The sequence below is a fragment of the Entelurus aequoreus genome, linkage group LG04 (genome assembly GCF_033978785.1).
Source record: "Entelurus aequoreus isolate RoL-2023_Sb linkage group LG04, RoL_Eaeq_v1.1, whole genome shotgun sequence".
Lineage (NCBI taxonomy): Eukaryota > Metazoa > Chordata > Actinopteri > Syngnathiformes > Syngnathidae > Entelurus > Entelurus aequoreus.
Window position 1 is genome coordinate 12,375,323 of NC_084734.1, and position 15,640 is coordinate 12,390,962.

Below are 15,640 nucleotides of genomic sequence, written 5' to 3' on the forward strand. Positions count from 1 at the left end.
GGACTATGTCAAGGTAACGTGCGGAGTTCCCCAGGGTTCGGTTCTTGGCCCTGCACTCTTTAGTATTTACATGCTGCCGCTGGGTGACATCATACGCAAGTACGGTGTTAGCTTTCACTGTTATGCTGATGACACTCAACTCTACATGCCCCTAAAGCTGACCAACACGCCGGACTGTAGTCAGCTGGAGGCGTGTCTTAATGAAATTAAACAATGGATGTCCGCTAACTTTTTGCAACTCAACGCTAAGAAAACGGAAATGCTGATTATCGGTCCTGCTAGACACCAACATCTATTTAATAATACCACCTTAACATTTGACAACCAAACAATTAAACAAGGAGACTCGGTAAAGAATCTGGGTATTATCTTCGACCCAACTCTCTCGTTTGAGTCACACATTAAGAGTGTTACTAAAACGGCCTTCTTTCATCTCCGTAATATCGCTAAAATTCGTTCCATCTTGTCCACTAGCGACGCTGAGATCATTATTCATGCGTTCGTTACGTCTCGTCTCGATTACTGTAACGTATTATTTTCGGGCCTCCCTATGTCTAGCATTAAAAGATTACAGTTGGTACAAAATGCGGCTGCAAGGCTTTTGACAAAAACAAGAAAGTTTGATCATATTACGCCTATACTGGCTCACCTGCACTGGCTTCCTGTGCACTTAAGATGCGACTTTAAGGTTTTACTACTTACGTATAAAATATTACACGGTTTAGCTCCAGCCTATCTCGCCGATTGTATTGTACCATATGTCCCGACAAGAAATCTGCGTTCAAAGAACTCCGGCTTATTAGTGATTCCCAGAGCCAAAAAAAAAAGTCTGCGGGCTATAGAGCGTTTTCTATTCGGGCTCCAGTACTCTGGAATGCCCTCCCGGTAACAGTTAGAGATGCTACCTCAGTAGAAGCATTTAAGTCCCATCTTAAAACTCATTTGTATAATCTAGCCTTTAAATAGACCCCCCCTTTTTTAGACCAGTTGATCTGCCGTTTCTTTTCTTCTCTCCTCTTCTCCCCTGTCCCTTGCGAGGGGGAGTTGCATAGGTCCGGTGGCCATGGATGAAGTGCTGGCTGTCCAGAGCCGGGACCCCGGGTGGACCACTAGCCTGTGCATCGGTTGGGGACATCTCTGCGCTGCTGACCCGTCTCCGCTCGGGATGGTTTCCTGTTGGCCCCGCTGTGGACTGGACTCCCGCTGATGTGTTGGATCCACTGTGGACTGGACTTTCACAATGTTATGTCAGACCCACTCGACATCCGTTGCTTTCGGTCTCCCCTAGAGGGGGGGGGTTACCCACATATGCGGTCCTCTCCAAGGTTTCTCATAGTCATTCACCGACGTCCCACTGGGGTGAGTTTTTCCTTGCCCGTATGTGGGCTCTGTACCGAGGATGTCGTTGTGGCTTGTACAGCCCTTTGAGACACTTGTGATTTAGGGCTATATAAATAAACATTGATTGATTGATTGATTGATCCAACAATACTCCATTTACATGTCGTGACCCGCATATTAAGTCAGTAATCCCAATCCCAATCAGCAAGTATGTTGAACACACCAGGAATTTGACTTGGGAGAGAGACTGTGCTCTCTTTGTTCAATGTCAACAATAAATATTGAAGATTAACAAAAAATTTACACCGAAATCATGAATATGTCCAAGGTAGGGTTGTACGGTACACCGCTACTAGTATAGTACCGCCATACTAATGAATCATATTCGGTACTAAGACGCCTCTAAAAAGTACCGGTCCCCGTCATGCCCGAAGTATGATTTAAAAAAAGGTCTTATTGCATTATTTTATTTTATTCCTTTGGCTTTCATTTCTAGTTTGGCAGCTGTGTATTGACTCCTGTTTTCAATCACCTATCTTTATTCATTTAAAATATAGTTATTATACCAATTGTAATACAACAAACTGTATTCTAATTTTTAAAATATATTTTTAATGCATTGGTTATCAATTATTTAGGGTTTTTTTTTTTACACTGGAAAAAGTTGTTTGTCAATTGAGTTGCTTGTAAATGTGTTACATGCATTCATCCAAAAAGGTAAATAGGTATGTGATGCTTGAAACAGGATATAGACACTGTATATGGGAGGGGTGTCCAAACTTTTTGACTTGGGGGCCACATTGGGCTAAAAAATTTGGCCCTGCATGTAAAAGTAGCAATGAACACTGAATAAAAAAATAAAAGCAACACTTTTGTTTTTGCTCTCATTTTAATGAGTTGAACTCAAACTTTACTACGTACACAAAATAAATATTCCTCTCAAACATTGTTCACAAATCTGTCTAAATCTGTGTTAGTGAGCATTTCTCCTTTGCCAAGATAATCCATCCCACCTCAGGTGTGGCATATCAAGATGCTGATGAAACAGCATGATTATTGCACAGGTGTGCCTTAGTATGCCCGCAATAAAAGGCCGCTTTGAAATGTGCAGTTTTATCGCACAGCACGATGCCACAGATGTCGCATGCCGACTGCAGGAATGTCCACCAGAGCTGTTGCCCGTAAATTGAATGTTCATTTCCCTACCATAAGGCGTCTCCAAAGGAGTTTCAGATAACTTGGCAGTCCATCCAACCGGCCTCACAATTGCTGCAATCCAAGTGTAACCACACCGGCCCAGGACCTCAACATCCAACAGGTGCACCGTCGACCCCGAGAGGGACAAGCGGTAGAAAATGGATGGCACTACATCACTTGATACATCTAAATCTCATTATATATTTGATGTAAAGTCAACATTCTTAAGTCAGAAGTGCACTTTATATACCTATTATTACCAATATATACCAATTCATTGTCATTAACCTGAAATACACATGTCAGAAGTGCACTTTATATACCTATTAATTCATTTAATCTAATCATTATTATTTACCACTACATCTCATTAGATATTCAATGTAAAGTCAACATTCTCAAGTCAGAAGTGCACTTTATATACCTATTATTACCAATATATACCAATTAATGGTCATTAACCTGGAATACACATGTCGGGAGTGCACTTTATATACCTATTAATTCATTCAATCTAATCATTATTATTTACCACTACATCTCATTAGATATTCAATGTAAAGTCAACATTCTCAAGTCAGAAGTGCACTTTATATACCTATTATTACCAATATATACCAATTCATGGTCATTAACCTGAAATACACATGTCAGAAGTGCACTTTATATACCTATTAATTTATTCAATCTAATCATTATTATTTACCACTACATCTCATTAGATATTCAATGTGAAGTCAACATTCTTAAGTCAGAAGTGCACTTTATATACCTATTATTACCAATACGTATATACCAATTCATGGTCATTAACCTGAAATACACACGTCAGAAGTGCACTTTATATACCTATTAATTCATTCAATCTAATCATTATTATTTACCACTACATCTCATTAGATATCCAATGTTAAGTCAACATTCTTAAGTCAAAAGTGCACTTTATATACCTATTATTACCAATACATACCAATTCATGGTCATTAACCTGGGAGTGCACTTTATATACGGTACCTATTAATTAATTCATTCAATCTAATCATTGTTATTTACCACATCTCATTAGATATTCAATGTAAAGTCAACATTCTTAAGTCAGAAGTGCACTTTATATACCTATTATTACCAATATATACCAATTCATGGTCATTAACCTGGGAGTGCACTTTATATACCTATTAATTCATTCAATCTAATCATTATTATTTACCACTACATCTCATTAGATATCCAATGCAAAGTCAACATTCTTAAGTCAAAAGTGCACTTTATATATCTATTATTACCAATACATACCAATTCATGGTCATTAACCTGGGAGTGCACTTTATATACGGTACCTATTAATTCATTCATTCAATCTAATCGTTGTTATTTACCACTACATCTCATTAGATATTCAATGTAAAGTCAACATTCTTAAGTCAGAAGTGCACTTTATATCCCTATTATTACCAATATATACCAATTCATGGCCATTAACATGAAACGTTATTATTTACCACTACATCTCATTAGATATTCAATGTAAAGTCAACATTCTTAAGTCAGAAGTGCACTTTATATACCTATTATTACCAATATATACCAATTCATGGTCATTAACCTGGGAGTGCTCTTTATATACCTATTAATTCATTCAATCTAATCATTATTATTTACCACTACATCGCATTAGATATTCAATGTAAAGTCAACATTCTTAAGTCAGAAGTGCACTTTATATACCTATTATTACCGATATATACCAATTCATGGTCATAAACCTGAAATACACATGTCGGGGGTGCACTTTATACACCTATTAATTCATTCAATCTAATCATTATTATTTACCACTACATCTCATTAGATATTCAATGTAAAGTCAACATTCTTAAGTCAGAAGTGCACTTTACATACCTATTATTACCAATATATACCAATTCATGGTCATTAACCTGAAATACACGTCAGAAGTGCACTTTATATACCTATTAATTCATTCAATCTAATCATTATTATTTACCACTACATCTCATTAGATATTCAATGTAAAGTCAACATTCTTAAGTCAGAAGTGCACTTTATATACCTATTATTACCAATACGTATATACCAATTCATGGTCATTAACCTGAAATACACACGTCAGAAGTGCACTTTATATACCTATTAATTCATTCAATCTAATCATTATTATTTACCACTACATCTCATTAGATATCCAATGTAAAGTCAACATTCTTAAGTCAAAAGTGCACTTTATATACCTATTATTACCAATACATACCAATTCATGGTCATTAACCTGGGAGTGCACTTTATATACGGTACCTATTAATTCATTCATTCAATCTAATCATTGTTATTTACCACTACATCTCATTAGATATTCAATGTAAAGTCAACATTCTTAAGTCAGAAGTGCACTTTATATACCTATTATTACCAATATATACCAATTCATGGTCATTAACCTGGGAGTGCACTTTATATACCTATTAATTCATTCAATTTAATAATTATTTACCACTACATCTCATTAGATATTCAATGTAAAGTCAACATTCTTAAGTCAGAAGTGCACTTTATATACCTATTATTACCAATACATACCAATTCATGGTCATTAACCTGGGAGTGCACTTTATATACGGTACCTATTAATTCATTCATTCAATCTAATCGTTGTTATTTACCACTACATCTCATTAGATATTCAATGTAAAGTCAACATTCTTAAGTCAGAAGTGCACTTTATATACCTATTATTACCAATATATACCAATTCATGGTCATTAACCTGGGAGTGCTCTTTATATACCTATTAATTCATTCAATCTAATCATTATTATTTACCACTACATCGCATTAGATATTCAATGTAAAGTCAACATTCTTAAGTCAGAAGTGCACTTTATATACCTATTATTACCGATATATACCAATTCATGGTCATTAACCTGGAATACACATGTCGGGGGTGCACTTTATACACCTATTAATTCATTCAATCTAATCATTATTATTTACCACTACATCTCATTAGATATTCAATGTAAAGTCAACATTCTTTAGTCAAAAGTGCACTTTATATACCTATTATTACCAATATATACCAATTCATGGTCATTAACCTGAAATACACATGTCGGGAGTGCACTTTATATACCTATTAATTCATTCAATCTAATCATTATTATTTACCACTACATCTCATTAGATATTCAATGTAAAGTCAACATTCTTAAGTCAGAAGTGCACTTTATATACCTATTATTACCAATATATACCAATTCATGGTCATTAACCTGGGAGTGCACTTTATATACCTATTAATTCATTCAATCTAATCATTATTATTTACCACTACATCGCATTAGATATTCAATGTAAAGTCAACATTCTTAAGTCAGAAGTGCACTTTATATACCTATTATTACCAATATATACCAATTCATGGTCATTAACCTGAAATACACGTCATATATTTAAAATTAAATTGGAGGCAGATTCCTTACTAAAAATGAACACCGCCGGGCCACATTTGCCCGCGAGCCATAGTTAGGACACCCCTGGTATACAGTATAGAGTACAGTATATCCATGTTAATAGTATTGCGTGTTAGTACCTACCTGCAGCGGCGAGGGTCCAGCCTCCTATTTCTCCTGTGGCAGCTCTCAGCAGTGACGGTGCAGAGACATCGACAAGACTCTGCATCCAGAGTCCACTTCCTGCCTCTGCAGGGTCCACAGGAAGGCCGCGTGGACGGCGAAGGGGAACTGGTGGCGGGAGACGGGAAGACCCGGGTGCTGGGAGGGACACAATTATCTGTTAAGAAGTTTGTCAAAATGACATCATCACCTCATGGTACACGTCATTAGAGGAAGTGTATTCATCAAAATAGAATAAAGCTCAGTTGAATTGACGCTGACACTGAAATATTCATTGAACAAATATTCGATCCAGCGAGTATAATGAGTGTGTTTCCGCAATCTACAGTTAACAATCTGACTAGAACAGAGCTGTCAAAATGGTTTTCAGCGAGGACCACATGGCAGTTATGTTTGGCCCCAGAGGGCCGCTTCTAACAGTGAATACTATTATTACACCATTTTTTAATGCATTTTATTAGTAGATTTTTTTTAAACTAAAATGTATAAAAAAATATGGTAAGTTGCAATAATTTCACTTTAAAATGTAGTGTATATTACTGTAAATGGAAACACAGCACTGCTGTTTTTATGGTTAAAAAAAAAAAAGGCAGAATTTTACTGTAAAATTTACTTCTTTTTTTTTTTTACTGTAAATTAAAAAAAACAACTGCAAATTTACAGTAAAATTGTGTTACTTGAGCTGGCATTTCTTTCTTTTTTTTGTATTTTTTTTTTACCACAAATCAACAAGTGTAGATTTTGGGGTGTAAATGCCAAAATGGGACCACAGTTTATTACAGTAAAAAAAAAGTACAGTTTTTTTCATTTAGAGAAAATGCTGTAAAAAACACAGTAAATTTCACAATTTGACCATGAAATCTATTGCTACTTTTACATTGCACAATTTGATCGGTAACTTGCTTTGAAATCATTATTATTAGTATTTATTTTTTATTTAAAAAATGGTTTGAATGTTAGATCCTATATTTTTGCATAACTAGACAATATTTAAGTTAACATCATTTGCGATCACATGGAGTTTTACTGTACATTTTTTTTGTTTTTTTTACTGTAAATTAAAAAAGCAAATTTACGGTAAAATTTGGGCATCTGAGTTGCCAGGTTTTTTTTGTTTTTTTTTGTTTACCACAAATCAACAAGTGTAGATTTTGGGGTGTAAATGCCAAAATGGGACCACAGTTTATTACAGTAAAAAAAAAGTACAGTTTTTTTCATTTAGAGAAAATGCTGTAAAAAACACAGTAAATTTCACAATTTGACCATGAAATCTATTGCTACTTTTACATTGCACAATTTGATCGGTAACTTGCTTTGAAATCATTATTATTAGTATTTATTTTTTATTTAAAAAATGGTTTGAATGTTAGATCCTATATTTTTGCATAACTAGACAATATTTAAGTTAACATCATTTGCGATCACATGGAGTTTTAATGTAAAATTATTTTGTTTTTTTTACTGTAAATTAAAAAAGCAAATTTACGGTAAAATTTGGGCATCTGAGTTGCCAGTTTTTTTTTGTTTTTTTTTGTTTACCGCAAATCAACAAGTGTAGATTTTGGGGTGTATTACTGTAAATGCCAAAATGGCACCACAGTTTATTACAGTAAAAAAAAGGAAAAAAAATGTTCATTTAGAGAAAATGCTGTAAAAAACACAGTAAATTTCACAATTTGACCATGAAATCTATTGCTACTTTTACATTGCACAATTTGATTGGTAACTTGCTTTGAAATCATTATTAATAGTATTTATTTTTTATTTAAAAAATGGTTTGAATGTTAGATCCTATATTTTTGCATAACTAGACAATATTTAAGTTAACATCATTTGCGATCACATGGAGTTTTACTGTAAAATGATTTTGTTTTTTTTACTGTAAATTAAAAAAGCAAATTTACGGTAAAATTTGGGCATCTGAGTTGCCAGTTTTTTTTTGTTTTTTTTTGTTTACCGCAAATCAACAAGTGTAGATTTTGGGGTGTATTACTGTAAATGCCAAAACGGCACCACAGTTTATTACAGTAAAAAAAAATAAAAAAAAATGTTCATTTAGAGAAAATGCTGTAAAAAACACAGTAAAATTCACAATTTGACCATGAAATCTATTGCTACTTTTACATTGCACAATTTGATCGGTAACTTGCTTTGAAATCATTATTAATAGTATTTATTTTTTATTTAAAAAATGGTTTGAATGTTAGATCCTATATTTTTGCATAACTAGACAATATTTAAGTTAACATCATTTGCGATCACATGGAGTTTTACTGTAAAATTATTTTGTTTTTTTTTACTGTAAATTAAAAAAGCAAATTTACGGTAAAATTTGGGCATCTGAGTTGCCAGTTTTTTTTTTGTTTTTTTTTGTTTACCGCAAATCAACAAGTGTAGATTTTGGGGTGTATTACTGTAAATGCCAAAACGGCACCACAGTTTATTACAGTAAAAAAAAGGAAAAAAATGTTCATTTAGAGAAAATGCTGTAAAAAACACAGTAAATTTCACAATTTGACCATGAAATCTATTGCTATTTTTACATTGCACAATTTGATCGGTAACTTTCTTTGAAATCATTATTATTAGTATTTATTTTTTATTTAAAAAATGGTTTGAATGTTAGATCCTATATTTTTGCATAACTAGACAATATTTAAGTTAACATCATTTGCGATCACATGGAGTTTTACTGTAAAATTATTTTGTTTTTTTTTACTGTAAATTAAAAAAGCAAATTTACGGTCAAATTTGGGCATCTGAGTTGCCAGTTTTTTTTTGGTTTTTTTTGTTTACCGCAAATCAACAAGTGTAGATTTTGGGGTGTATTACTGTAAATGCCAAAACGGCACCACAGTTTATTACAGTAAAAAAAAAAAAAAAAAAAGTTCATTTAGAGAAAATGCTGTAAAAAACACAGTAAATTTCACAATTTGACCATGAAATCTATTGCTACTTTTACATTGCACAATTTGATCGGTAACTTGCTTTGAAATCATTATTATTAGTATTTATTTTTTATTTAAAAAATGGTTTGAATGTTAGATCCTATATTTTTGCATAACTAGACAATATTTAAGTTAACATCATTTGCGATCACATGGAGTTTTACTGTAAAAATTTTTTGTTTTTTTTACTGTAAATTAAAAAAGCAAATTTACGGTAAAATTTGGGCATCTGAGTTGCCAGGTTTTTTTTGGTTTTTTTTGTTTACCGCAAATCAACAAGTGTAGATTTTGGGGTGTATTACTGTAAATGCCAAAACGGCACCACAGTTTATTACAGTAAAAAAAAGGAAAAAAATTTTCATTTAGAGAAAATGCTGTAAAAAACACAGTAAAATTCACAATTTGACCATGAAATCTATTGCTACTTTTACATTGCACAATTTGATCGGTAACTTGCTTTGAAATCATTATTATTAGTATTTATTTTTTATTTAAAAAATGGTTTGAACGTTAGATCCTATATTTTTGCATAACTAGACAATATTTAAGTTAACATCATTTGCGATCACATGGAGTTTTACTGTAAAATTATTTTGTTTTTTTTACTGTAAATTAAAAAAGCAAATTTACGGTAAAATTTGGGCATCTGAGTTGCCAGGTTTTTTTTGTTTTTTTTTGTTTACCGCAAATCAACAAGTGTAGATTTTGGGGTGTATTACTGTAAATGCCAAAACGGCACCACAGTTTATTACAGTAAAAAAAATAAAAAAAATGTTCATTTAGAGAAAATGCTGTAAAAAACACAGTAAAATTCACAATTTGACCATGAAATCTATTGCTATTTTTACATTGCACAATTTGATCGGTAACTTTCTTTGAAATCATTATTATTAGTATTTATTTTTTATTTAAAAAATGGTTTGAATGTTAGATCCTATATTTTTGCATAACTAGACAATATTTAAGTTAACATCATTTGCGATCCCATGGAGTTTTACTGTAAAATTATTTTGTTTTTTTACTGTAAATTAAAAAAGCAAATTTACGGTAAAATTTGGGCATCTGAGTTGCCAGTTTTTTTTTGGTTTTTTTTGTTTACCGCAAATCAACAAGTGTAGATTTTGGGGTGTATTACTGTAAATGCCAAAACGGCACCACAGTTTATTACAGTAAAAAAAATAAAAAAAATGTTCATTTAGAGAAAATGCTGTAAAAAACACAGTAAATTTCACAATTTGACCATGAAATCTATTGCTACTTTTACATTGCACAATTTGATCGGTAACTTGCTTTGAAATCATTATTATCAGTATTTATTTTTTATTTAAAAAATGGTTTGAATGTTAGATCCTATATTTTTGCATAACTAGACAATATTTAAGTTAACATCATTTGCGATCACATGGAGTTTTACTGTAAAATTATTTTGGTTTTTTTACTGTAAATTAAAAAAGCAAATTTACGGTAAAATTTGGGCATCTGAGTTGCCAGGTTTTTTTTGGTTTTTTTTGTTTACCGCAAATCAACAAGTGTAGATTTTGGGGTGTATTACTGTAAATGCCAAAATGGCACCACAGTTTATTACAGTAAAAAAAAGGAAAAAAAATGTTCATTTAGAGAAAATGCTGTAAAAAACACAGTAAATTTCACAATTTGACCATGAAATCTATTGCTACTTTTACATTGCACAATTTGATCGGTAACTTGCTTTGAAATCATTATTATTAGTATTTATTTTTTATTTAAAAAATGGTTTGAATGTTAGATCCTATATTTTTGCATAACTAGACAATATTTAAGTTAACATCATTTGCGATCACATGGAGTTTTACTGTAAAATTATTTTGTTTTTTTTACTGTAAATTAAAAAAGCAAATTTACGGTAAAATTTGGGCATCTGAGTTGCCAGGTTTTTTTTGTTTTTTTTTGTTTACCGCAAATCAACAAGTGTAGATTTTGGGGTGTATTACTGTAAATGCCAAAACGGCACCACAGTTTATTACAGTAAAAAAAAATAAAAAAAATGTTCATTTAGAGAAAATGCTGTAAAAAACACAGTAAATTTCACAATTTGACCATGAAATCTATTGCTACTTTTACATTGCACAATTTGATCGGTAACTTGCTTTGAAATCATTATTATTAGTATTTATTTTTTATTTAAAAAATGGTTTGAATGTTAGATCCTATATTTTTGCATAACTAGACAATATTTAAGTTAACATCATTTGCGATCACATGGAGTTTTACTGTAAAATTATTTTGTTTTTTTTTACTGTAAATTAAAAAAGCAAATTTACGGTAAAATTTGGGCATCTGAGTTGCCAGTTTTTTTTTGGTTTTTTTTGTTTACCGCAAATCAACAAGTGTAGATTTTGGGGTGTATTACTGTAAATGCCAAAACGGCACCACAGTTTATTACAGTAAAAAAAATTAAAAAAAATGTTCATTTAGAGAAAATGCTGTAAAAAACACAGTAAATTTCACAATTTGACCATGAAATCTATTGCTACTTTTACATTGCACAATTTGATGGATAACTTGCTTTGAAATCATTATTATTAGTGTTTATTTCTATTTAAAAAATGGTTTGATAATATATTCTTGCATAATTAGACAATATTTGCGACTACATGGAGTACATATGTGTTTTTTCTCCCAAAATAGAAAGAAACAATACATTCAGTAAGAAAAGTTAAAGTACTTTATTGATACATATTATTTGCAGGCTTTCAAGGGCCAAATAAAATGATGTGGCGGGCCACATCTGGCCCCCCCGGGGCCTTGAGTTTGACACCTGTGGACTAGAATGAAGCAACGGGTGAACTAGGCAGAACTGTGGCTGACCTGGCTGAGCCCGGAAGAGGGTCCCCATATTGTTGGCGTCCCGATGAACCGGACCCCCCACATGATTTAAAAATTAATTATACCCACTCCACAGCCATTGGCCCCTGACAGGGAGGCCCCTACATCTACGGTCCCTTCTCAGGGATTCTTCCGGTTTCCCCAGCTGGGGTCTTTTGAGTTTTTCCTTTGCCCGGGTGTGCTTTTAGACCAGGGGATGTCCCTGTGAGTTTGTGAAGCCCTTTTAGACACATGTGATCAGTGTTATATAATAATGGTGTTAGTTAGCTCCGCCGCTCCCAGTCTGTGGAACGCTCTCCCTGACCACCTGAGGGCACCACAGACTGTGGATGCTTTTAAAAAAAGCTTAAAAACCCTTCTTTTAAAAAAAAAACTTATTTTAGATATATGCGTGCTAGTTCTAGCTATTAGGCTGTTCTAGTTTTATTTATTTTTTTATTATCTTTTTATTTTCTAATAGACTGTATCTTCTTGAGGTTGTTTGCTCAATGTAAAATAGTTTTACAAATAAAATCCACTATTATAGTTATTATTAATAGTAAGTATTGATTACCTTTATGTACGTTGCAACCGACGGGTTTGATATAACGTGGCACGCCACCTTTGGTGTGGTTTTATGTCAACATGACAGCGTCTGAAGCTCAAAGCAGGAAATATATATTTTTATAAGTGAAAGCAAAGAGCAGCACTATGCTAACATGAACTTGATATCAAATAGGAAGAGGCAACATCACACAGCAAACACTCATACACACACGACTACTACTACTACTACTACGTGGGAATAATGAGCAACAAATCAATGAATACAGTGACAAGCTTGCAATCCTCCAATACACCGTTTGCTGACAAGCAAGTGAAGCACATTCAATCTCTGCCAAACGATACAAACGAGCTGCCGTTCCCGCAAGAAGTAACAAACACAGCCGAGCTAATGCTGCTCTGTCTGGTTCTCTCGCTGACGTCATGCGCCGCTTGAGCAACAGGCACCGCCTTTTCGAGGCACATACTCACACGCTCTGCTTTCATGAAACGTCTTTCAGGTGCATATACCAGATATTTTTCATAATAAAATAAAAAAGTAACGCAATAATTACTTTCTTGAGTAATTAATTACATTTATGAAACAGTGATTCCGCTACTAATTGAATTACTTTTTGGTAAGTAAGTTTCCAAACACTGCTTGTGACTAAGGGCTGTGGATCATAATGTTGAAAAATCTATTTGGAAGAGTCGTAAACAATTGTGTTATGTGTATAATTAATCATTCTTACCTTGTGGAAATTAATGTATTGCTGTCCTCCCCGGAACGAATAAAGAGCGATAAACGAGAGGTTACTGTAATGCTGTCACGTAATACAAATGCGGAATCATTTTGGGATGCAGTGTTTACTTTTGATGCACATTAAATCAACAAAAAATCCTGACTTTGGAGCAATGTTCACAGACTCTAGTATTTGGCTCGCTATTAGATGCAATCGTTTCCCGTATTGGGACCAAATCATTTAATAAATTATGAAAACAATACAAAATACAAAATACAATTTTCATCAGTTTCTTTTCGGTTTATTCATAATAACATAAAATGTTGGTAAATGACATGCATCATCTGCATAAAAGTTTGGATAGGACCCAAACACCGAAATTAGCAAGGAATAAATTGCGTTTTTTTTTAAAATCCAGATTTGCACAAAAATGCCTTCCATTCCAGCCTCTTGTGAATAAAGTGAGGCTTTTAGGTGCAAAAAGTGTCCTGATGGCTCACATATCTGTAACACGAGAGTAGCGTTGTACGGTATACCGGTACTAGTATAGTACCGCATTACTAATTAATCATATTCGGTACTATACCGCCTCTAAAAAGTACCGGTCCCCCTCCCCCCCCCGTCGTCGTCACGTCGTGACATTGCTGGTTTTATGAGCAGAGGAGCATGTTCGGCAGCGCGCACACACAGAGTACTTACAAGCAGACAGTGTGTAGACAGAAAAGGGAGAATGGACACATTTTGGTGTAAAAAGTAAAGATAAAGTAAGTTTCTTACAAGTAACATTATCATTGGAGGACGAGGAATAGCTAATCATGCTTCACTACACACCGTAGGAGGATACAATAGCTCACCGGCGTCACAATGTAAACAAACGGCATGGGTGGATCAACACCTGACATCCACTGTAATGATACCAAGTACAGGAGCGTATCTAGTCGATACTACATTCATATTTTTTGAGCATCACAAAATCTTCTTTTGTCCTTTTAAAATTCATATTATGTTTATAAAGTCAGTAAATATGTCCCTGGACACATGAGGACTTTGAATATGACCAATGTACGATCCTGTAACTACTTGGTATCGGATCCGTACCTAAATGTGTGGTATCATCCAAAACTAATGTAAAGTGTCAAAGAAGAGAAGAATAAGTGATTATTACATTTGAACAGAAGTGTAGATAGAACATGTTAAAACAGAAAATAAGCAGATATTAACAGTAAATGAACAAGTAGATGAATAAGAATTTTTTACAGTTTGTCCTTTATAATGTGTACAAAATAATAGGTGGATAATTGACACAATATGTTACTGCATACGTCAGCAGACTAATTAGGAGTCTTTGTTTGTTTACTTACTACTAAAAGACAAGTTGTCTAGTATGTTCACTATTTTATTTAAGGACTAAATTACAATAATAAACATATGACCAATGTACGATCCTGTAACTACTTGGTATCGGATCCGTACCTAAATGTGTGGTATCATCCAAAACTAATGTAAAGTATCAAAGAAGAGAAAAATAAGTCATTATTACATTTGAACAGAAGTGTAGATAGAACATGTTAAAACAGAAAATAAGCAGATATTAACAGTAAATGAACAAGTAGATTAATAATAATTTTTTACAGTTTGTCCCTCATAATGTGTACAAAATAATAGGTAGATAATTGACACAATATGTTACTGCATACGACTAATTAGGAGTCTTTGTTTGTTTACTTACTACTAAAAGACAAGTTGTCTAGTATGTTCACTATTTTATTTAAGGACTCTAAGAATTGTTGTTCAAATAAAGGCAATAATGACATTTTTTGTGGACCCCTCTAAGTATCGAAAAGTACCAAAAAGTATGGAAATACATTTTGGTACGGGTACCAGGGTAATGGTATGGGGTCAACACTACACTGCAGCAGTAAAAGTATCAAGCATGAGATCCGTCAGTCCACCGCAGCGTTGCCATGGCGACTCATCCGGTCCAGACTCTCGCTGGGCCCTAAACACTCGAAGAAAGCCGCTCCATTTACTCGTCCTAGTTGGGTTTTTTTTTTGTTTTTTTTTTGCCTGCGTCTTCCCAGGAGGCCGGCGGGTAATGAAGTTACTTAATGAGGCAGAGATGGGCCCCCGGTGACCACGCCTGCCGCTGGCATGGACAGAGAAGGTGGCATTGGGAGCAAAATGACACAGATTTCACCCCTGCTGGAGCCTGAATAAAGCCTGCTGCGGGTGATGGATGGGTGCTGTGGGGACATCACACCCAAACGCGGCCCTCTCTGACCCCCTGGGGCCGCACATGACTGACAGCTAAAAAAGGTGCACTAATTCTTTCATCCTGCCAAGTCATGGGAATCACTGAGCGGGACGA

General features: G+C 33.8%; 1 protein-coding gene across 1 annotated transcript in view; it reads right to left on the reverse strand.

Annotated features, from left to right (window-relative positions):
* Positions 1-6,151: 6,151 nt before the first annotated feature.
* Positions 6,152-15,640, reverse strand: part of vegfba (vascular endothelial growth factor Ba) — a 54,275-nt gene continuing 44,786 nt past the window's right edge. Inside the window, exon 7 of the mRNA XM_062043425.1 lies at positions 6,152-6,332. Coding sequence (XP_061899409.1) covers positions 6,152-6,332 — 181 coding nt within the window. The remainder of the gene's footprint in view (positions 6,333-15,640) is intronic.